General features: G+C 49.0%; 1 protein-coding gene across 3 annotated transcripts in view; it reads left to right on the top strand.

Annotated features, from left to right (window-relative positions):
• Window positions 1-24,458, top strand: part of LOXHD1 (lipoxygenase homology PLAT domains 1) — a 172,735-nt gene that overhangs the window by 66,406 nt on the left and 81,871 nt on the right. For all 3 annotated transcript variants that reach the window (XM_062200274.1, XM_062200273.1, XM_062200272.1), the window contains exons 11-16: window positions 733-819; window positions 1,202-1,337; window positions 13,007-13,161; window positions 15,027-15,187; window positions 21,305-21,381; window positions 22,082-22,278. In XM_062200274.1, the coding sequence (XP_062056258.1) occupies window positions 733-819; window positions 1,202-1,337; window positions 13,007-13,161; window positions 15,027-15,187; window positions 21,305-21,381; window positions 22,082-22,278 (813 nt within the window). The remainder of the gene's footprint in view (window positions 1-732; window positions 820-1,201; window positions 1,338-13,006; window positions 13,162-15,026; window positions 15,188-21,304; window positions 21,382-22,081; window positions 22,279-24,458) is intronic.

The following is a 24,458-nucleotide window of genomic DNA, read 5'->3' as shown; positions in this document are numbered from 1 at the left end:
AGAGACCTAATCCCAGTTAGAGTTAGGCTGCCCCATCCAGGCTACATTAGAAGTAAGGACCAAATTTAAAGAAAAGTGGGAATTTTAGAATCTATGGAAAGAAATTCAACTTTAAAACTTCCCCGGATTTGTATAACTAGAGCAAGTCTTTTTTTTTTTTTTTTTTTTTTCTGGCCAATGGAAGTGCTGTGCTGTTGACCTTTAAGGTTGGAATAATTTGTCATTACTGCTCTTGTCTCAGAGCTGCCGGGCTGAGCCTCTGTTACAATCCCTCTGTTCATTGCTCTTCATGTTTTTGTCTTCCCTGCCAGACTGGGGACCCCTAGGGAAAGGGCTTGACCTCCTCATTGATCCTTTTGTCTGTTTCAGTGCCCAGGAGAGTCCTGGGGCTGTGAGCCTGTGCTCATTTGCAAGGCTGCTCTGTGGATTTTGTTACTGGAAGTTTATTGCTTGGAGGACCTGTTTTAGACAGGATCCCACTGCGGGCTGGTTATTTTTGTTCAGTTGCCCCAGCCCAGACTGAACCCAAGCTCTACATGACTGCCTTGTGCGTCTGTGCTACTGGCTACAAGGGCGTGGCAGGGTAGAATGCGTAAGGGTGGCTTGAAGCAGACCCACCCTCACTGCCGAAGAAACAGCCCACAGCAAGTATTCTTCTGGCCATGGGTCAGCTATGAGGACAAACACATGGCCTCGCTGTCCCCTTTCAAACCTTTTTGTTTCTCACCCTAGATTGAGCTCCCAGATCTTGGCAGATTTTATAAGATTCGGGCATGGCACGACAGACGGAATCCTGGTTCTGGATGGCACCTAGAGAGGGTGAGCTGACCGCCTTGGGGGCTGAGAGGTGGTTGGGAGAAAAACCAGGATGGCTCCCTTCTGAAACCCTGTCACATTACTGGGAGCGAGAGTGGGGAAGGGTTATGGTGAGAACTGACTATGGATACAGGCCATAGGAACTTCCTGGTGGAGAGCGTAGCCTGAGAAAGTACTCAGGTGTTTGGGGGCTTGCGTTCTGCCCAGTCACCTGGCTGCTAGGGAACCAGGGGGAGAAATGCTAAGCTGACCCTCTGCCTTCCACAAGGCTCCTTTCCAGGAGATGGCCTTGGCCTTCCTGAGATGAGATAGGAAAAAGGGGACTCCAGGGCCCGGGTGACTATCTCTGGCCCAGCCACATGCTCACCCCAGGACTTCATTCCAGATGACCCTGATGAACACCCTGAACAAGCACAAGTACAACTTCAACTGCAACCGCTGGCTGGATGCCAATGAGGATGACAATGAGATTGTGAGGGAAATGACTGCAGAGGGCCCCACAGTGCGCAGAATAATGGGCAGTAAGTACGGATCAAGTCTGTCCTGGGGAGGCGTGAGACTCCTACTTGGTGTGTCGGTAGGGGTCTGACCCTTGAGCTGATAGTCTTACCTGCTTTGTATCATCAGGCTCCTTCTGAATACCAGAGAGGACTTAGAAACTCCCACATCTACACTGGCTTGAAGAAGCCATCTCCAGGGCTGCAGATCTACTAGGATGGGTGTGGTAGGGAGGTGGGGTGAGATTTATGGGTCTTCAGGTTGGCTGTGGAGGGCTTAAAAAGAATCTGTGCCAAACTGTAGTTCTCCAGAGACTCTTGAATTTTCGAGGAAATATCTTGTTTCCCTCAAGGTATTCATGAAATGCTTCCCAAAAGGAAGGCTGGATCTAGGTTCTTGTAGCCTCACTTGACTGCCATCTCATGAATTTTCTCTGTTTGAGGCCAACAGGAATGAGACTAAGCTTTTAATATGGAGCCAAGAATCCACAATCAAAGAGCCAAAGGCAGGTCATTTTGCCTCTAGGTTATAATAATATTGCTGGCAAGCACACAGAACCTGCCCTTTATCAATGGCAGACATTATTAAGTGAACACAACATTCTCTCCCATTGAGTCTGAAATGAGCCTTGTAGCCCTCAATGTATATAGCATTCCACTCCAAGCAGACATTACTAATCAATCAGAATTGACACAGAAGATAATCAACCTATTATCTATCTCTTTTTAAAAATATCATTTATTGGGGCCAGCGCCGAAGTGCACTAGGTTAATCCTCTGCCTGTGCCACTGGCATCCCATATGGGTGCCAGTTCTAGTCCTGGCTGCTCCTCTTCAGTCCAACTTTCTGCTATGACCTGGGAAAGCAGTGGAAGATGGCCCAGATCCTTGGGCCCCTGCACCCACGTGGGAGACCAGGAAGAAGCTCCTGGCTCCTGGCCATTTGGGGAGTATACTAATGGAAGGAAGACCTTTCTCTCTGTCTCTCCCTCTTACTGTCTGTAACTCTAAATCTCAAACAAAATAAATGAAATCTTTAAAAAATATATCATTTATTTGAAAGGCAGTTATAGAGATAGAGGGGGAGAGGCAGAGACAGACAGAAAGATCTTTTGTTTGCTAGTTCACTCCCTGAATGGTCCCAATGGCTGGAACTGGCTCCAGGCTGAAGCAAGGAGCCTAGAACTCCATCCAGGTCACCTATGTAGGCACCAGGGCCAAAGTATTTGGGCTAACTTTTGCTGCTTTTCCAGGAGCATTAGCAGAGAGCTGGATTGGAAGTGGAGCAGCTGGGATTCGCAAACCAGCATTCATATGGGATGCTAACATTGCAGACAGTGGCTTAACCCACTATACCACAATAACCACCCTCCCTATTTTATATCTTTGTGGTAGTCCTTAATTTAAAAAAATTGCTTATTTAATTTTGTTTATTTGAAAACCAGTGAGAGAGGGAGACAGAGACAGACAAGTCTGACCAAGAGAACCCCCCTCAGGAATTCACTCCCCAAATGCTTGCAATAGCCAGGGCTGGTCCAGGCCCAAGTCATGACCTGAGAACTCAGTCCTGATTTCCCTGATTTGCAAGGACCAAATCACTTGAACTATCACCTGTTGCCTGTGCATTATCAGAAAGCTTGAATTGGGAACAGAGCTGGTACCTAAACCCAGGCGTTCCAATAAGGGATGCAGGTGTCTTAAGCTATGTATTAATTGCTGTACCAAAAGTCTGCCCCTCTTAATTTTTTAGTAGTAAAAAGTAGTACTATAGAGAGGATGATGTCACTCATGGTTCTAGTAGCTCTTCTAAGAATATCAACAATGTCACTTCACAGGTGATGCTGCAGTACATGTGAGCAGTCTGCATTTGCACATCCACTGAAAGTTCTTGTATAGATTTGTTGAAGTGATTTGATTGGAGTTATATACCCCCAAACATGGGAACCCCGAAGAGCAAACATTTAAAAAGAGGTCATCCAGCTAGTCTAATTAGGTACCATGGTTCCTCTATTTTATGAATCATATTCATTCCTAATTAAATACATGACTGTAGAATATTTGTGGTCAAAGTCCCTTAATATTTCCTGATGACAAGCTGAGCAAGATCTTAACCATGGACACAGTCAGTGACAATCAGACCTAGAACAGGGTCTCTTGCTTTATTGTTCAGTGGCTATCCCAAGATACTTCCTTGCCTTTAAAAAAATTATTTAAGAGGCAGAGAGACAGATGGATATATAGACAGGTAGGTAGACAGATAGAGAACTTGTAGCTGCTGGTTCATTGCCCAGCTGGGGCTACAAGCAAAGAAGTGGGAGCTGGGAACTGAATCCAGGTCTTCCACATGAGCGAAGCCCAGTTTCTTGAGCCATCACTGCTGCCTGCCAGCGTGTGCATTGGTGGAAGCAGGCGTCAAGAGCTGGAGCCAGGTATAAGCCCAGGTACTGTGATGTGGGATGTGGGCGTCTCAATCCTGTGGCTAAATGCCCACACTCACCACGCTGCCTCTACACACTCAGCAGTGTTTGCTTTAGAAATGAGGCAATAGTTTCTCTGTAAATTTGATAATAGTGTGTGATTCCTCCTCGCCCCCTCCCCAGATTGGGACTTTATATAGCACCTTATCTATTGAGGCAGAAACACACCTGTGCTTTCCTGATCTGTCTACTTTGTGTGCCAGACTGAACCTACGGGTTAAAGACCTGGCGAGAAGGTCTTGTAATCTAACTGCTTTGTGAACCTTTCTAGCCAAATCCCATGGTTTTAGCTGCTCCTCAGTTCCTGCTGCTGAAATTGCCTGCTGCTATCATTCCTTGAGGTTTGCAGCTGACAGCTCTGATCAGTCTTCGCGTATTTGCTAAGTCAGGGGTTCTCATACTTGGGCGTGTGTCATCACCTGGATCGTCTGTGAAAATGCAGACTGCTGTAACCACGGGCAGAGTTTCTGATTCAGTCAGTCTGGGGTGGGACTCAAGAGTCTGTTTACTGAATTCCTACATCATGCTAATGTTGCCTGTAGGGTCCTGCATTTTGAGAACCACTGTGCTAAAGCATTTGCCCCTTGTCTAGCTGCCTTAAGGCATCCAAAAACTTGTCCTGTTGTCTCTACTTGTCCCCCTTGCCTAGCCTTGTTGGTAAAGTCTTTTATTGTTTGATTAAGTCTTTAAATTAATGTGTACGTTGTCATTTCAGTGAAGTTTTCTAGACAGAAATTTCCATTTTTACCGAGAGTGCCTAGAATGTTCTTTACCTGCACGCCTCGTTGCCTTGACAGAAGCATGCATGAATTTCCCTCAAGAACTCTGTTTTCCCTCCTTATAAACTGTGAAGCCAGGTGGGAGGTCTGTTCTTATGACTTCTGCCCTTCCATACTTCACCTGAGACTCAGGCCATCCCATAGTGCTGCCTCCTTCCCCGCTTTCACAGAAGATGGCACAAACAACTCCGGTTATTGTACAGCGCCCAGCCCCACCATAGTCCTAGGACAGTGTATTAGTCTGTTAGGGCTGTCATCTTTAAGTCAACAGACCAGGTGGCTTAACCAACAGAAATTGATTTTCTAATTGTTCTGGAAGAGCAAGGTTGGTGTCATTGAAAGCCTCTTACCTTGGCCTACAGGTGGCCCCCTTCTCCCTGTGTCCTCCATCATCTTCCCTCTGTGCGTGTGCCCATTTGTGTCCTAATTCCCTCATATAAGGTCACCAATGATCACGGATGAACCCTACCCCCCAACCCCCACCATATGATCTCTTGTTACTTTGGTTACTCCTTTAGAGTCCCCATCACCAGATACACCCCCAAGATGGGTTACTGGGGATTAGGATTCACCATTTGAATGTGGGCTGGGGCGCTCAGGTCAGCTTATTGTAGACAGTGTCTCTTTAGAGTATGGTGAGGACTCATCTATGTCAACCTTGCCTGGAGTATTTATTTATTTATTTATTTTTATTTTTTATTTTTGACAGGCAGAGTGGACAGTGAGAGAGAGAAAGAGAGAGAGAGAGAGAGAGAAAGGTCTTCCTTTGCCGGCGCACCGCGCTGTTCCGATGGCAGGAGCCAGGTGCTTATCCTGGTCTCCCATGGGGCGCAGGGCCCAAGGACTTGGGCCATCCTCCACTGCACTCCCTGGCCACAGCAGAGAGCTGGCCTGGAAGAGGGGCAACCGGGACAGAATCCGGCGCCCTGACCGGGACTAGAACCGGGTGTGCCGGCGCCACAAGGTGGAGGATTAGCCTGTTGAGCCACGGCGCCGGCCACCTGGAGTATTTATTAAAGGGTCCAACCTTGCTATGCTGAGGCTCTCTGAGGCTATGCCCAGTCATGTTTATTTTATCAAGCAACTTTTATACAAATTAAAACATAGAGGGTCTTTGTGTCTTAGTGTGCCTGTGGAACCCTGACATGCACATCCTGGCACTCACGCGCCTTGTTGACCTCCACCCCCTTCCACTTAAGCCCATCACCCCTGCACACCTCACTCAGATCTCCCACAAAGATGCCCGATCTCTGACTCAGACCCCTTTGTCCTAGCCCCCTTATGACTTCCATGTGCTTCACCTCACCCGTGAACTCTCCCAGCTGTTTCCTCCCCACCTTTCTCCTGGTCTGTTGGGGGCTGTCACACAGCTGTGTGGAAGGATGGATGTGAGAGGCAAACCTACAACCTGTCATCTGGCAGAGAAAAAAAGGTCTTGAAATCAGGCAGGGGCTGTATAAACCAGAGGAGAGAAAATATATTCAAGAAATATTCTGCAGGTAGAACAGGTAGGGCATGGAGACTGAAGGCTGTGGATATCATCTCCCCGCCCAGGGAGCTGCGGGAACTTTGCATATGCAGTGACATCTGTGCCACGTCTTCTGTGGGCAGAGGTGTGACGGTGAAGATGAGACCATGGTAGGGAGTGGGGAAGGAAGAACATTCCATAGGTTACATGTATAAACTGTCCATAGTATCTTAAACAGTGTACAATGTATAGAGCTATAGTAGCTGTTACTTGGTTTTGGTCTTCTGTGGTACTCAAACAAATCTGGTGGTTAGCGTAGGTTGAAGGGCTGTCTGTCCTGGCTCTCAAGGGCACTGATGTCTCCTTGGCCTCTGTAGCAGGCCTTGGGAGCCTATACAAACTTGAATTTCTCCCGTGCTTGGAACACACCTACTTCCTCACTCACCTCTACAAGCACTCATCTCCTTAGCTGCTCTGGATGCTTCTTTGTAGCTGTACTTGGAGCTGGTGGCAATGTCACATTTCCCCAGTTGTATGTTCCCCATAATGTACAAGAAGTCCCTTAAGTGGAGAGGCTTAGACTCCTGTAAAATGAGTAAATATCAATTTAAAATCAACTCTCTGAACCTGAAGTTGTGTGTCCCTAGTTTACTTGCAGAGTAAGGCCCAGTGGAATCAGCAATGAACACTGTCTGGGAGCCGGGAGACTTTTGGGAGTGAGTGTACTGTTAACGCAGACTGGGAGACATGAGCAAAACATGTACCAGCACACCATTGATTTCTACCTTGCCTTTCCCTCTGGAGCTGTGTGAGATGGTAAAATAAATGAGATCAGCGCTATCTACTGTGTGGCCAGCAGAGGTGATTACACATCACTAATGAGCAGGCAGGAGATGGCTGGACTGGAGTGCTGAAAGTCAGCGACTGCTGCTTCATCAGATTGACCTGTGATTTTGAAATTAAATACAAGAGGCCCTGGTACCTCCCCATTTATTTTAGGTCTTTCACTGCTGATGTCTGACAATGTAACTCTTTTTTGCTGCCTTCTTAATTGGCTCTCAGGCCCTCAGAGGGACCCCTGGAGAGAAAGGGGAACCTTGAAAATTTTTAACCCCATTTTACCTCCAAGCTCTGGAGCAAAGTAGCCTGGGAGTCCCAGGCAAGGGAATCTCTAAATTCCCCCACCACTTTGCTTCTGAGAATTGCCCAAGATTTACAGGCAAGAAAGCAGAACTGACTCCCCCCGCCCCGCCGCCCCCAGTAAAAACAAAGCAAGGCTGGTGTTGACATCTTTTTGCCTCCTGCTTCTACTTTGCAGTTCTCACTGAGGTCCATGCTGCTCAGTCCTCTTGCTGTTGACTCATAATGTCACGGAGCACATAACAAGAATCAGCTTTGTTTATACAAGACTGACGACAGAAAGCCTTCAGCTTTTGGGTTTTAAAAGCATTGATTTAAGAAGGCAGTAATGATTGCATTTCAGGTGGTCCTGTGAGGAGATGATACTGGGGTATAAGAGGCTTTTCCATCAACTTTAACTCATGGTTTAAGTGCCTCCCTGTGCCAGCTCTACTCAAGGCAGGTCTTTGTGTTCAAACAATCAGTCTGTCTTTTCCTCTAGAAAGTGCTTTTGCTACAGACACTGTATATTCACGTACCCACATGTTTCATGGCCAAATGTATCTTATACATGTCTCCATATCTCCAAATAAATATGGGGCATTACTGAGAAATAATTTGTACAATGAATTGAATTTCCTGGTCTCATTCCCAACATACTTTATCTTCATTTTAGATGGACTCAAGATGTCCATTTTTCAAAACAACAGTTTATTGAGCTATAATTTGTATGTTATACGATTTGCTCATTTCAAGTGTACACATCAATGGCTGTGAGTGTGTTGATAAAACTGTGCATCCACTACTATCAAATTTCAGAACATTTGCGCTTGCCTAAGAAGAAGCTCCCTATCTCCACCTTCCCCTTCAGCCTCTGACAAGCACTACTCTAGTTTCTGTCTCTACAGAGTTGCCCATTCTGGGTATTTCAAATAAATGGGATCTCGTATGTGACCTTCTGGTTTCTTTGAGCACAGTGTTTTCAAGGCACATGCACATTGTATAATGTGTCAGTACTTCCTTTCTTTCTGTTGCTGTACTCCATCGTCTGGTTGTGCCACGCCCAAATGGCAATGAGCATTCGGGTTGTTTCCACTTTTTGATTGTTGTGAAAAGTGCTACTATGAACATTCGTGTTCAAGTTTCAGTGTGGACATATTTTCAGTTCTCCTGAGCATATACGTGGGAGTGGAATTGCTGGCCCTCATGGTAACTCTTCAGTTAACTGTTAAAGGAAATGCCAAGCTGTTTTTCAAAATGGCTGCACCATTTTGCATTCTCACCAGGAGTGTATGAGAGCCCCAGTGTCTCCACCTTGTCCCCAATACTTGCTTTTCTTTTTTATTACTCTTTTCCAGGATTGTTTTGGCTATTCTGCGTCCTTGGCAATTCCTTGTGCATTTTAGAATCAGCTTGTTGATTGCTACAAAGAAGTCAGCTGAGATTCTGTTAGGGCTTACACTGAAACTGTAGGTCAGTTTGGAGAGTATTGCCATCCCAACAATGCTGTGCCTTCCAATCCATGGACTTGGAGTGTTTTCCATTTATTTAGATCTTTTATTTATTTCAATAATGTTTGGTAGTTTTTATAAGTTTTTCACATTGCTTCTCGGCCTTTTGGCTAAGAACAAGTATAAAAAAATAAGTTTTTCACTTGCTTTGTTAAATTTATTCTTAAATATCTGATAATTTATGATGCCATCATGAACAGAAATATTTTCTTAATTTTATTTTCAGATTGTTCATTGCAAAAGAATAGAAATATAATTTATTCTGATATATTGATTTTGGACTCTATAACCTTTATGAATTCATTTAATGTTGTAATAGCTTTTTGGTTGATTCCTTATGATTTCCTAAATACACAATCATGTGATCTGGGTAGAGATTTACTTCTTCACTTCCAACTTGGTTCTCTTTATATCTTTTTTTTTTTTTTTCAAAAAAAGATTTATTTATTTATTTAAAAGGCAGAGTTACAGAGAAAGAAGGAGAGACAAAAAGAACTTCCATCCACTGGTTCACTCCTCAAATGGCCGCAACAGCTAGATCTGGGTTGATCTGAAGCCAGGAGCTTCTTGTGGGTCTCCCACAGGGGTGCAGGGGCCCAAGCACTTGGGCCATCCTCCACTACTTTCCCAGATACATTAGCAGGTAGCTGGATCAGAAGTGGAGCAGCTGGGACATGAACCGGCACCGATCACAGGCTGTGATTTTACCTGCTATGCCACAGCGCTGGCTCCTCTTTATTTCTTATCTTTATATCTTATCTCCTTAGCTAAAACCTCCAGCACAGGGGCCGTTGCTGTGGTGTAGTAGACTAAACCTCTGCCTGTGGTGCTGGCATTCCATATGGGTGCCAGTTCATGTCCCAGCTGCTCCTCTTCCAATTCAGCTCCCTGCTATGGCCTGGGAAAGCAGTGGAGGATGGCCCAAGTACTTGGGTCCCTGCACCCATGTGGGAGACCCACAAGAATCTCCTGGCTTCAGATTGGCCCAGCTCCAGCCATTGTGGCTGTGCCAATTCGATGCCAGGAGTCAGGAGCTTCTTCCAGGTCTCCCACGCAGGTGCTGGATCGGAAGTGGAGCAACCAGGACTCAAAACAGCGCCCATATGGGATGCTGGCACTGCAGGCAGCAGCTTTACCTGCTGTATCATAGCTCCGGCCCCACAGTTCTTAAATAGTATTCATTTCCATGAAATTTATGAAGTGTTCTCATAGATCCCACTGCTTCTGGCTCCATAGTGTCTGATGAAATGTCAGCTGTTAATTTTATTGAGGATCTTTTATGTATTATGAGCCACTTTTCTGCTGATCCTTAAAATTTTCTGTCTTTGGCTCTCAACTATTTTATTATGGGGCTGGCACTGTGGTACAGCAAGCTAAACGGTCACCTGCAAAACCGGCATCTCATTTTGGAGTGCTGGTTATAGTCCTGGATGCTCGACTTACTATCCAGCTCCATGCTAATTTGTCTGGGGAAGCAGCAGAGGATGGCTCAAGTGTTTGAGCCCCTGTCTCCCATGTGGGAGACCCAGGTAGGGCTCTGGACTCCTGGTTTTGACCTGACCCAGCCCCAGCTGTTGTGGCCATTTGGGGATTGAAGTGATGATGGATGGAAGATCTCTTTATTTCTCCTTCTCTTGCTGTCACTGTACCTTTCAGAATAAATAAATAGATCTTTTTCTTTATTTTAAAAAAAAAAGAGAACCTGTATTCTCAAACAGCACTAAAAATAAGAGTTTGATATGTACATCTCTCTGAATTTTTTCTATTTGGAGTTCATTGAGCATCTTGATTATGAAGATTCATGTTTTCTTCAAATTTGACCTTAATTTCTTCAAATATTCTTTAAATCATCATGTACCTCTACACCATAGAGAATCTCACCTGGTTCTAGGCTTTTAAATAGAATCCTTACACCTATGATGACCGCAGTTGTAGCACCAATCCTAATACTCCAGATAAATTCAACTGCCCTCTTGACCTCTGTTTTAAATGTCTGATAGACACCTCAAGTTTGTAATGAACAGAAAAGACTGTTAATTTCTATCTCCAAATCTATCCTTCTCCCAGGCTCCCCTACTTCTGATTGGCAACTCTGTCAAGTTAGTTGTCTGGGCCAAATACTTATGAGTCACCTCTGGTTCCTGTCTTTCCCACAATCACCTATCTGTTCCATCACCAAGAACTGCTGGCTCTACATCCAAAATACATTCCTGGAAGTGGGACTTGGCCCAGCAGTTAGGACACCACTTGGGACCATTGTATCCCATACTGGAATGCCTGGGTTGGAGTCCAGGCTTTGCTCTCAATTCCAGCTTCCTGATAATGCACACCCTGAGAGGCAAAAGGTGTTGGCCCAAGTCCTTGATTCCTGCTGTCCACATGGGAAACCTGAATTGGGTTTCTGGCTCCTGACTTTAGCCTGGTTCAGTCTTGGCTGTTGCAGGCATCTAGGGAGCGAGCTAGCAGATGAGAAACCTGTCTCTGTCAGTGTCTGTCTGTCTCCCTCCTCTCTTCATATAGGTAAAATTAATAATAAATTATTTTGAAAACAAAATATGTTGCTAATTCATAGACCTCTCTCCATCTCTAGTACACCCTCAGTTCTGGACACTATCCTCTCTTTTCTAGACAACTATAATTATTCTATTAACTGGCCTCTCTGTTGCTGTCCTTTCCCCTCTACAATCAAGTGCCCATATGGCAGCCAGAGTGCCCTTCAAGACATCAGATCAAGTTGTTTTCTGGCATAAAGCTCCTTTATGGCTTCCTGATGTATGAAGCAGCAGCCACATTTCTTTTATTGATTTGTCATACTCCATGTGTCTGGTCTTTGTCCACCTCTTGGCCTCATTGCATATTCCTTCCCATTCTTTCCTCTTCAGTCATATTGGCCTCCCTGCTGCTGGAACAAACATTGGTCATTGCCACATTCGGACCTTTCACTTACCAGAACTCTCTTCTCTTAGAACTTCCTATGGCTGTCTCCTGTCATTAAGATCCTAACCTACACATTACCTCCTTGCTGCAGTCTGCTGCATCTCCAGATGAGCCCCCTGGGCTCAGTCACACCCCACTCCACTCTGTGACAGCCCCTCCACTATACTGTCTCTGATACGGATGGAACTCAGAAATACTCCTATCCACAATTTTCTTATGATTTTAGTGCACATCTCTGCTCTCTCCTCTTACACTCAACTCTAATGGAAGCTCAAGGGCGTGGGCATATGTGTGCCTTGTTTACCCCTGGATTCCTGCCACTATAATGGCACCTAGCACCCATGAGCCTTCAGTAAGCATATTTGGGGTGAATGAAGGAGTAAAAGTGACTTTTTATCTTTTAAGCGAGAAGAAGGGCTGTGGTGTGCAGGGGTGCAAGTCCGCTTCCTCCATGGTACACTGTCAATACTGGGAGAAGCCATTGCCCTTTCAACAGTGGCTGTGGTTTATAATTTCCTCTTGACTTCTCTTCCTGGTGTGCCCTTAGCATTGCAGTGCTCTGAAGAGAAGGGGAAGGCTCCATTCTGGCTCAATAAGAAAAGATATCTTACTTGGGAAGACAGGACACATAGGAAGTGGAGAACAACCTATGGAAAAGAGTTTATTGGGTTGGATGGAAAATGTTTGGGTTAGACTGGTGATCCCCAAACCCGGGCCACCTCCATCAAGGCGTCCTGAAAGAGCTTGTAAACAATTCAGTTTTAGCAATTTCATCTCTGGAAATTAAGATTTGGGAAATCTGAAAGGGTGCTGAGGAATCTGAATTCTTTTGTTTAAAGACTTATTTATTTATTTGAAAGACACACACACACACAGAGAGAGAGAGAGAGAGAGAGAGAGAGAGGCTTTCATCCACTGGTTCACTCCCCAGATGGCCACCAGGGCTGAGTGAGGCCAAAGCTAGGAAGTAGGAGCTTCATCTGGGTCTCCCACATGTATAGCAGGAACCCAAATACTTGGACCATCCTCTGCTTCTTTTCCCAGGCCATTAACAGGGAGCTGGGTGGGAAGTGGAGCTTCCAGGACATGAATCGGCACCCATATAGGATGCTGGTGTTGCAGGCTATGGCTTAACCTGCTATGCCACAACACAGGAATCTGAATTCTTATAGAAGTTTCCCACAGATTCCAATGTTTGGCCTGGGTGGGGGCTTCTGGTCTGCTGGGGCGCAGGGCCTTGTGGGTGAGCCAGCTGTTGATGCCCGCATGCAGCAGGATCTAGACAGTTAGAGGGGGGAAGGAGCAGGATCAGCCCAGGTGAGCACTGTGGAGAGAAGGGGAGGAAGAGCTTAGAGGTGGAAGTAGTAGTGTAGCTAATGGTGTCCCTCTCTCTGCCTGCCAGTGGCCCGGTATCGGGTGACCGTATGTACAGGGGAACTTGAAGGTGCGGGAACTGATGCCAACGTCTACCTCTGCCTCTTTGGTGATGTGGGGGACACAGGGGAGCGGCTGCTCTACAACTGCAGGAATAACACCGACCTGTTCGAGAAGGGCAATGTAAGTCACAGCCAGGCACCCCTACTCCCCTTCCCCCGCCTCACTTCCTGTCCCTTGTTCCCTGGTCTTCCCTGCTCTGTAGGAGTCTAGCTGGTGACTGTAGTGGGTACTGGGCCCCCTACCATCAGACAGCCTCCTTCAGGGCCAGTCTACTTAGTCTCTGGCATTTGGCCCACCATAATTCACTAACAACACATGACACTGCTCAGGATCCTAAGCAAGGAGCTGGAGAGCCACCACAGAGAGATCATGGTCCCCTCCCCACGCTGCGCTGTGGCTGCTGGGGCATCTTCTTCATGTCCTCTTTGTAAGAGAGACCAAGAAAGTTGGGGGTGGGAGAACTGGGCTCACTGAAACGTGCTGGGTGTTCCCCTCTGTTTCCCAGCCATCAGATGAGTTTACTGGGAAGCCTGTGGAGAAGTGGCAGGGAGAGTTGGGTAGGTCCCGGGAAACCCAGCCTGGGCTGATCACTCTGTTCCCTGAGCCTTGGTTTCCTTTACAAAGCAAGGGAGGATGCCTGTCTGTGGCTGCCTGTTGTGAGGTTAGGGTGGTGGGTATACAGCCTCTGGGGCCAGACCTGGCCTAAGGCATATAGCAGATGCTCAGGAGAGGGTCACTGTTGCAGTAACGCGAGGCTCAAGGGAGCTGGCAGGTGACAGGGATTTGTAGACTGTGTAGTTGCTGTGTTGTCCCTTCCTTGGTGAGTGCAGGGCGAGCCCTGGCATGAGAGCAGAGGCCTCTTTCTGGGGCCAGTCCAAGAGCTGGCTTGGTTCTTGGGATCAGAGCTGTTTGAAGGCTGTGGTGCAGAATAACCCAAGCAGGATGTTGGAGGTGGAGGTGGGTTCGTGTGGGGAGAGGAGGTGGGGATTCCTTCCTGCACATAGCTTTCCACGTTGCCTCTCTCCTTCCCACTTGCCCACCTCCTCTTCACTCTTTCCTGCTCTTTTCCTCCCATAGCTCTTCACCTCTTGTCCATCAAACCCATCCTTAGTGTCCTTACTGCATTTTTGCTGCCTCAGTGGCAGGCAAAACTGTACAATTCACAAGCACACCTTTCCGCCACATACACCCCCACCCCTACCCCCAATCCCAGTCATTCCCCTGTGGGAAGGAGGCCAGTATCCCCCTATAGCACAGACCAGAGGAGGTTAGCCAAGGAATTACTTCATGATAAATGTTAACAACTGATAACAGCTTAACACATTCTTCCTCCCAGGAGAAGCTGCCTTTTAAAAGGTCATCGTGGCCGGCGCCGCGGCTCAGTAGGCTAATCCTCCGCCTTGCGGCGCCGGCACACCGGGTTCTAGTCCCGGTCGGGGCACCGACCCTGTCCCGGTTGCCCCTCTTCCAGGCCAGCTCTCTGCTGTGGCCAGGGAGTGCAGTGGAGGATGGCCCAAGTGCTTGGGCCCTGCACCCCATGGGAGACCAGGAGAAGCACCTGGCTCCTGCCATCGGATCAGCGTGGTGCGCCGGCCGCAGCGCACTACCGCAGCGGCCATTGGAGGGTGAACCAACGGCAAAAGGAAGACCTTTCTCTCTGTCTCTCTCTCTCACTGTCCACTCTGCCTGTCAAAAATAATAATAATAATAATAATAAAAGGCCATCGTAGGGAATGGCCCCTGGTTAACCAACAAATGCAGGCCTTAAGGGTTGGGAACTTGACTTGAAAGACATTCTGCTAGGAAAAATTGGGGGCAGGGAGTGGAGTGTATTCTCTATAGGCAGCCCCTGTCTCATCTGGGAAAGGCAAGACCCCAACCCATCAGCTCTGACTTGTCTGACTTCTGGGCCTAAGTCTTCCCTTGGTGGTTGGGTCCCAAGGTAGTCACCACCCAGCCAGCTTTCCTGCCTTTCCCTGCTGCAGGCCGACGAGTTCACCATTGAGTCTGTGACCATGCGGAAGGTGAGGCGGGTGAGGATCAGACACGATGGCAAAGGCTCGGGCAGCGGCTGGTACCTGGACCGGGTGCTGGTGAGAGAGGAGGGGCAGCCCGAGAGTGACAACGTGGAGTTCCCCTGCCTCAGGTACCCGAGTCCCACCTGCTTTCATGATCTCCAGCTTAGGCTATAATCCCCGAGTTGGGGGAAGTCCCAGTGCTACTACCCAGACCGAGGAGCAACATAGAAGTTCAAGGCTCTGGATGGTGTGGGAACCATATGACCTTGCTAGTGTCACTTACTCCTCGGTCTTATGCCCTGACCCCACCTCCTACTGATGACACATTGGTGGGGTGTCCTAGGCTCTACTTTTATACCAAAGGTAGGGATTTTTCATGATGAAATCCGACAATTTCTTTGATATTTATGTATTTATTTGAGAAGGAGGGATGGAGAGTGAGGAAGGAAGAGAGAGAGAGAGAGAGAGTGAGCTTCCATCCACTGGCTCATTTATCAAACATTTCCAGTGGCCCTGGGCTAGGGGCTGAAGCTGGGAGTTTAGAATTCAATCCAGGGTGGGTAGCAGGGGCCCAGGTACTTGCATCATCACCTGCTGCCTCCCAGGGTATGCATTAACAGGAAGTTGGAATGAGGGGTGTAGCTGGGACTGAAACCTAGGCACTCTGAATTGGGAGCATCCCAACTGGCATCAAAATGGAAAATTTCTGAATTTAACTAACCTAGAGAGTTGGTTCCATGCCAAACTAAACATTCGAATTGAAGGTGTTTTTTTATTTCTTTAGCTTCTGACCACATCTCCTCCTTGTTAACATATTTTAAAGATATCTTGCTTTGTTTTCGTTTCCTTTCCTCAACTTATTAGTAAGGTAAAGTTTCTTCTTCCTTTTTGTCTTAAGAATTGATTTCTTTCATAGCAAATTTTGGTTCTCCTTGACTTCCAGAAGTCCTTGATGAGACATTTTAAGACCAGAAACACTGTGGGTTTTGTGCCATCTGATTGCTTTTCACTTCTACTCACAGCAGTGTCTGGGAGGTGCAGACAGTAGGATTAACTGGGGGCCTGGTGCCCGCCTGGCTCTTCAAATCCCAGTTCCAGGGCTTCATTCTGCATCTGTCAGTAAGCTGCTGTGTGTGCACCTCCTCAGGGCTGGCGCAGGGCATCCTCAGGCCGGCTGCACTACAGGGGATGTGTGCACAGCAGCCCAGTGGGAAATGCATTGCTGCACACATTGCACTCACGTGCAGTCCTGAGCACACGTAACTGCAACTGCATTGCTGCCCACCTACAAGCCCAGGTAGACCGTTCCCTAGCCCTGATGATTGTGATGATTGTGAATTATTTTGTCAATGACAAAAGGCGCTATAGTCTTCTAGCTATAGCCACTGCTGGTATTACAGGGAGTGGCACTGAAAAGCTGAGTAATGATGTAGGCAGTTCGAAATGAGCCCTACTGACAGGGGAAGGCTGAGTGAGGGCTGGGAAACCTGGGGCAGGCTTCCAGGAAGCAGCGGAACCAGACTTGGGCCTGGAAGGGGCATCAGAAAGTTGATGGAGATGGGAGTTGGGCCATGTGGGCTGGAGCAGTGAAAGGGCTGAGGGCGAGGCTGGTGCAGAGGTTGGCAGGAGGTGCCCTGTACAGGGGGAGGGATTGAGGAGGAGGAAGGGGCAGAAGAAGGCCTGGGGTGAGCCCTCAGTTTCAAGCCAAGGGACCGGTGAGGGGAGTAGGGTCTCCTTCAAGTTAGCCACTGACTTGTTCACTCACCTTGTGGAGGGGGAGGCAGACTGGCCGCACACTGGATGGAGGAGCCTTCATTATTTCTATATTCCGTCTGCACCTGCTGAATTCTTGCTCCTTGTCTTCAGGGAGCCTGCAGTCTAGAGGGAACCATGAGGAATGCTGTGCAGGGAACACACAGTGGCAGAAGAGGCTGATGGGAAGGGCCTCACCAAGACAACAGGACAGAGAGGGAGGGACGGTCTGCAGAGGGACATTCAGGTGCAGGATGAAAAGGAGAGTAGGATAATGAGCGTGAGTGTTCTCTGGTCCATGGAGATCAAAGCAATAGAGAAAGAGAAGTCTCCCGGGAGGATAGAGGCAGAGACCAGCGCCAGGCAGGCTTGGTGGCCTCTCACGCCTGAGAAAGATCTACCTTCTGGGTGGAGGCCACTGGATGCAGGGGGTCCAGGGAGGAAACAGCGTGGCTGGTAGGAGGCTTCACAGAGTCTGGGGTGGTGTCTTGGTCTTCCAGGACTGTCAATGCCAGGTATGGCTTAAACAACACAGATTTATTGTGTCACAACTCTGGGGACTGGAGGGTCAGAGGCATGGTGTTAACAAGGCCACGAACCCTCTGATGGCTCCCTGAGTAGGATCTGCTCCACACCTGTCTCCCGGAAGGGTCAGGAGTTCCTTGTTGTGGTCATGGCCCTCTTTCCCTGCCTCTCTTCACTCCGCCTTCCCTCTGTGCTTGTCCTTTGCTGTGTTCAAATTCCAATCCCCCTTATTTTTTTATAATACCACCAGTCACATTGGACTAGAGCTGATCCTAGTGACCTCACTTTAACTTGCTTATCTGCAAAGAGCCTATTTCCAATAAGGCCACCTTCATTGTGAGATCCTGGGGTTGGGGCATCAGCACAAGTCTATTCCCAGCATGGCCCTTGATGGTGGCAAAGGAGGTGGTAATAAGGGCCTTTATCAGAGATGATTCTGGAGGTGGGGTTCATAGGATTTGCTAATATGAGACAGGGGAAATTTGTGACCTTGGGTTTCTGCCTTTGGTGGGTGAGTCAGAGGTCATTCCCACTACTTGAAATGATGAATGGTGGTGGTGGTGGGGGGAGTTGGGGACTGGGGACCAGGCTCCAGGACAGGTTAGGAAGCAGTGGGGAGCCCTAGAAAGGGGATTCAGAAGCAGTTGGTGTATCCCCTGTGTGTTGCCACATGCCTGGTGCCAGGGGTGCTTGGGTGTTGGGTGACTTTGGCTGAATCTCTTAACTTCTCCGCTGTTCTGTGCTGTTCTGACCACTGCGTGTTGTACATTGATGGTGAAGATGCAATAGGATCCCACTGTGCAAGGATCCAGGTCTAAAACAGCTGAGGCTGAGTGAGGGCAGATCAGGAGCTGAGCCCCCCAACACCCCAGAGTCCTCCTTGCCTCCAAACTCCGAAGGCTTCATGCTTGTTTTAGAAAACGGAGTTGGGGCTGACGCTGTGGCACAGTGGGTTGACTCCCTGGCCTGAGGCGCCGGCATCCTATGTGGGCACCGGTTAGAGGCCCAGCTGCTCCACTTCCTGTCCAGTTCTCTGCTAGGACCCGGGAAGGCAATGGAAGGTGGCCCAAGTCCCTGGGCCCCTGCACCCGCGTGGGAGACCAGGAAGAGGCTTCTGGTTCCTGGCTCCGGATCAACACAGCTCTGGCCGTTGCAGCCACCTGGGGAGTGAACCATCAGACGGAGGACCTCTCTCTCTCTCTCTCTCTCTTTCTCTCTCTCTCTCTCTCTTTCTGCCTCTCCTCTCTCTTTGTAACTCTGACTTTCAAATAAATAAATAAATAAATAAAAACAAAAAACTGGAGTCTTACATCTTGCCAAGGCACATGGAGGTGGCGTTGCCAACTCAGGACCCAGACGGACCTTGCAGAACCTGGGCCTGGAGCCTGTGCTCACACTCGGCTTCTTCCCTCTCCGGAGCAGTAATTTCAGCTGCTTTGGGGAGGACAACCAGCCAGGCCTGTTTACCAGAACCTCTCCTCTGCTGGGATCGGGGAGTGGGAAGCATTTTATCAACAGCAGGGGTGTGAGTGTGAGTGTGAGTGTGTGTGTGTGTGTGCGCGCGCATGCATGCTTGCACTTGCATACTCCTGTGAGCCCAGAGAAAGAGCAATAATTCCCCCAGCAGATTGCCTTCTCCGTTCAACAACATCTCACTCCAAAACTGGGCTGAAGTGTTTGAAGCTGAAAGAAAACGGCTATATTTGGAGATATCTATTAATACTCTGCAAGTATTTAGGTGGAAATGAAATGACAAGTCATGGTTTCCTTTCGCTGCCGGGGAGGGGCTGGGGATGGATCAGTGGTGGAGACAGGAAGGGAGGGTGGATGGAGTTCTCTGATGTCCAAGGGCCCTGCTGCTTCCCCCATCCCCAACCCTGGGAGCGCACAGCCATGGTGACCTTATGGCCTTTTTCTCTGTGGTCTCCATGATTGGGAATTGTGAGAGTAACCTCAGCAGAGGAGACCACAGCGAAAGTTCCCGGTGGGCTGATCTGGGGGACTGTAGCTAGCAGCCTCTGGTTCCAAATTCCCCTCTCCTCTGCACCTGCAATTTTACCACTATATCTTAGAGTCACAAGCACTTCTCCCTCCCTCCCTCTCTCCCTCCCTCCCTCCCTCCCTCCCTTCCTCCCTTCCTCCCTTCCTCCCTTCTTTTCTTCTTTTCTTCCTTTCTCTCTTTCTCTTTCTTTCTTTCTTTCTTTCTTTCTTTCTTTCTTTCTTTCATTTATTTATTTAAAGGGCAGTGACAGAAAGATCTTCCATCCATTGCTTCACTCCCCAAATGGTTACAACACTCAGGTCTGGGACAGGCCGAAGCCAGGAACTCTATCCTGGTCTTTCACGTGGACAGCAAGGGCCCAAATACTTGCTCTATCTTCTGCTGCTTTCCCGGGCATGTTAGGAGGGAACTGGGTCTGAAGAAAAGTGGCCAGGTCTTGAACCAGTTCTCTGAAGGGGATGCAAGCATTGCAAGTGGTGGCTTAACCCATGGTGCTACATTGGCCCCTTAAACGTTTCTCTGATGTTCTAGATTTGCAGCACTAAAGCCCAGGGGAAGTGTTACAACTAGCATTTTAGTATTTGCTAACAGCCAGCCACTGGCCAAGTCCTGTGGGATTTGAGGTCATGTGTTAGGGAAAGGGCACGAGAGGGAAGGACTAGGGACACCAGCGTGGTTTCCATTGGCTCTGGGAAAGGACTGGCATATTAGTAGGAAGCCTGCGGTCCAGGGAGGGCTGAGCTCCTCATCAGGAGGCCTACATACGAAGCAGTGGCTTGCCTTCTTGCAGTGCTGGGAACCTTTATTCTGCCGGGAGCCATACACAATTATCAGCTTAAACATTAGCCTGCTACACATGTATTGAATTTTGAGTTCCACCTGCAATTGCCTTGTCAGGGCTGGATCACATGATTTCTTGGATCTTAGATGTTCCCCACCCCTGTCATCTACAGGCTCTGTGGTCAGGCACCGCCTCCCTCAGGAGGGACTGCACAGTTAGGACCACAGCATCCTCCAATGGGGAGGTTGTTCACACAGTGGCATTGTCTTGGTTTCCCCGATGCCCTGAGAGCACTGAGGGTGTCTTTCCTGCTGCCATTGGCCCTGACTCAACAAACCAGCTTGAGTACAGGCTTATGCTTGACCTTATAATAAGTACACTCATGCCTGAGCTGTGGCCTGATTTCCAAGTCTGGGGCTCCATGCTCAGCAGGAAAGGGGCCTCTCGGGTGGACAGTGCAGTGCATTGCCTTTCCCTCTGGTGGGTACGCAACAGGGGGCTGGGACCGGCTCACTCCCTCAGGGTGACGGTCCACAGCTCCCAGACCCCGGCCCTGAGAGCACAGCCCCAGCTGCCTCTTGAAGGTAAATCTCACTCATCCTTGGGAACTCAGCTCATAGTCCCTTCACTGTGGGCCCCTCCCATTTCTATCAGTTCCAGTAGTGCTTCCCCTTCCTTGTCTTCCTCCTCGGTGCCTCAGCTGGGGCATCCTGTCTTCTCTACACTGGAGCTGTCACTGACTGCGTCTTTGCCTCTCTCCACCCCAGAGCTGTGCACATGGTAGGATTCTAGAACAAACTGTAATTACCAGAGCCCCACGTCATGTGGCCTGTCCTCATCTCCAGCCTCATCTGCCACCCCCCCACCTGCCCCACTATCCCTTGCTGGGTTCCATCTCTTTGATCCTTCTGCCCACTCCTGGAATTTCTGTTCCATCTTAGGATACTTTGTCCCCGCTTCTTCTGGTTGAGTCCTGGCTACCTTTTGAATCTAAGCCAAATGTCACCTCCTCATGGTCGCCCTCCTTCCCCAGCCAGCTTGAGATCCTTTACCAGGGGCTCTTGTAGAGCTGCTGTTCTCTGCTAAGTTCAAAGCTCTGAGCCGGCTGGGGACCGCATGGACGGTATGATGGTTTGGGTGCTGCCTGACCCACTCAAGGGTGTAACATCCCCATTTGCCCACCAGGTGGCTGGACAAGGATAAGGACGATGGGCAGCTGGTCCGAGAGCTGCTGCCCAGTGACAGCAACGCAACGCTGAAGAGTGAGTCGTCCCAAGCGGCTGTGCCCTTAGCACGACTAGTGTCCTTCCTTGGCTGAACGGAAGGAGCCCATGAAGACATTTTCTCTACTCCATTTCATGCAGGCAGTGCTGGGGAGGGCTTTGGAAGAGGGAGTTCTGGAAGTTTCTTGTCTGTCTGTCCTTGTGAGGCCCCGCGTGCATATGGGACCACCCAGTTACAAGGCCAAGAACACTTGCTCATGTACCAAACAGTTGCAAGGCCAAGGATACTTGCTCATGGCACCCACTCTTTAGGTCTTGGGAAGAGAAGCACATGTTGAAGGGGCTATAAAGTGAGGAGTCCTTGCTTTTAACAGAGAGGTCGGGTATTGAGCATAATGGCTGTGCCTCCCTGTCTGGAAAGGTTGCTGTCCTCCTTGCCTCAGTTTCCGTCTCTCACAGGTCCAGGTGATCGCTGGAGGTCCTTTCTGTCTCTTCGGTTTTGGTGTTCCTGCTTACACCTTGCACACTCTCCTGTTCTCAGCACATTTACACCCTCTGGGGCAGGCAGGGCACCCGTCAGAGTTGTGATTTTTGTAGTTGAAGGGACTCCACAGACAGGGCATGGACCCCAGACCCCCAGCCACTGTCCCCACTGCAGATGACCCTCCTGCCCTAGCCCCCCGCTTCTGGTTGCCTGAGAGCACTAACCCCCTGCCTCCCTCTGCCTTGCGCTGGCCAGACTTCCGCTATCACATCAGTGTGAAGACAGGGGATGTCTCTGGGGCCAGCACGGATTCTAAAGTCTACATCAAGCTCTACGGGGACAAATCTGACACCATCAAGCAAGTTCTTCTCGTCTCCGATAACAACCTCAAAGACTATTTCGAGCGTGGCCGGGTGGACGAGTTCACCCTGGAGACCCTGAACATTGGAACTGTAAGTTCCTCTCAAGGTCATGTGATATAGTTTCTCTTGTTCTCCTACAGATATCCAATGGGCGTCCACACGTGTGTGCCTACACACACAGGCACACTCATGTGCTCTTTGAAGGGAAAAGGGGGCTTTTAGTCATGTATGTTATTTTCTACCTATGACCCAGAGCAGCTGAAGAGATAAAAGAGTGGCTATTCTTGCAGTCTCTTTGGGGATGGACTGTGTATCTTTAGTGCCTTTATCTACAACATTTTCTTTTCCTACATAGCCAGGACCAATGTGCCTGGATCTCAGACACTGGAGAAAGGGATGCCAGGTGCAAAGAAGGAAAAGAGAGGAGGAAGGAAGGAAAAGAAGCCCTAAAAGTACTTTCCATATGCAGAATTGGGTATGCTCAGAATTGAACCCGAGAATCTTGTTTCGGAGCCCACCGCTAGGCCACACCTGGGCTGCTGTGGGGGATGGCATCTGAGCATCTTCATCATATCTCCATCAATCAAGGCTCCCAGGTGGCTTTGCTGGAAATGATCTGGGCTCTCAGTCAAAGGCAGACGAAGCTGGGCGTGAAACGGGAAGGCAGCCTTGAATCAGAGAAGCACTACTGCGACAGGGACAAGGGGCAGCCTGAGCTGAACTCGGCTGATTTGTGTAGAGATTTGCAAGGCATTTTAAAGGGAGAATGGGGACTGGGAGGAGGGTGAACAGGGCCCAGGAGAGCCTGGGAATGACAAATCACTAGAGCAGAAAGGGGGAGGTTGGCTCCTATGAAACCCACCTGGGTTTGGATCCTACCCTCCCAGAGGCTGGGAGACAGGCTGCATCCTCAGGTGTTGGCTAGAACCGACAGTAAACCCTTCTGACAGCCCTGAGCTTCCTCAGCAAGCACTTACAGGGGAGGGAGGATCATCCCAGCGAGAGGCTTTGAGCTGCTGAGAGCTGTGCTGGTGTTTTGTTCACATCTTCTAGCCCAAGGCTGGGGCTCATGCAGGGCTTAGGAGCCTGGCTCGAGTTTGGTCAAGGGAGGCTCTTTCTTGGCTTCACTCAGACAGGCATAGATCTAAACCCTGGACTTGAATACTGGGGATGTTGCCAGAAAGGTCTGAGCTGGGTTTTGTTACCACCTGCGCCTCTCCGGGTGTAGGTTGGTGGAATTTGCCAGGGTAACAAGCCCTCTGCCTTCACCTCATCTTTCCTGCCCTCTCCCATATTTCAGGTGCTCTGGGCCCTGGAAGTCTCTCCTGTCAGATGTAACTCTGGGGAAAGATCCCATGTCAGTCATTTACACATTGAGGTTCATGAACTTCGAAGGATTTTCTTGATCAAATGTATTTACATTTATAAACTGAATCAATAATCGTAGAGTAAAAGTGCTATTCCCATTGCTAAAGGATTTCTGGCGGCAGCCAGCAGACAAATGAGACATCCAAGGGGTGGGGAGTGGCAAGGGGTAGAGGGGCTACCTGTAGGCCCTTCCCCATGCTTCTGAAACTTCCTTAATAAGCAGTGTGGACAAGAAGTTGGGAGCCCAGGTCCTGGCTACCAACTGCCTGTTCTGAGGCCCTGCATTTTCGCTTCCCTGCCCTGCCCAGGTCCCTCAGCCTCCGTTTGCCTCGTTTTTCTCTTTCACCACAGCAGAGAATCCTGATGGGATTGTTAGTCGTGTTAGCTATGTTACTAACACCCAAATGCATGCAGTGAGTGCTCAATAGATGCGATCGAACAATGACTGCATGTCCAGTGCAGGATGCTGCAGCAGGGGAAGACAGCACTGCCCTTGGGGAGCTGCCAGTCAGAGCAGACAGAAGTCGCCTGCCCCTGTCCTTACCCTTCACAGTCCTGGCACCAGGGAAGGACAGCGGTGCTCTGCACTGGCATTGGCAGGAATGCATAGGCTCTCGGGCCTTGCCCACAGCACTGGTTTCTTCCTGGTGTTTCCAGGGGGCCAGGTTACCTGTGCTGGCCTGTGGTGGTGTTTTCGTTTCCAGCTGCAAGGTGGCACCTATTTACATGGCACAGCCAGAGCAGGGCTGGCACGGATGGTCTTCTGACTCTGGTCTTTGGGCACCACCCATCCAAACCATCAGAGAGAGAATCTGCAACCTGGAAGGGCTCTTGGCCATCTGATAATCCCACCTGACATTAAAATTGCCTCGAACAGTATTTCAAAGCATTGGAAAAGCCAT

The sequence above is a fragment of the Lepus europaeus genome, chromosome 9 (genome assembly GCF_033115175.1).
Source record: "Lepus europaeus isolate LE1 chromosome 9, mLepTim1.pri, whole genome shotgun sequence".
Taxonomy (NCBI): domain Eukaryota; kingdom Metazoa; phylum Chordata; class Mammalia; order Lagomorpha; family Leporidae; genus Lepus; species Lepus europaeus.
Note: the sequence above shows the minus strand (reverse complement) of the source record. Positions and strands in the feature narration are given on the sequence as shown.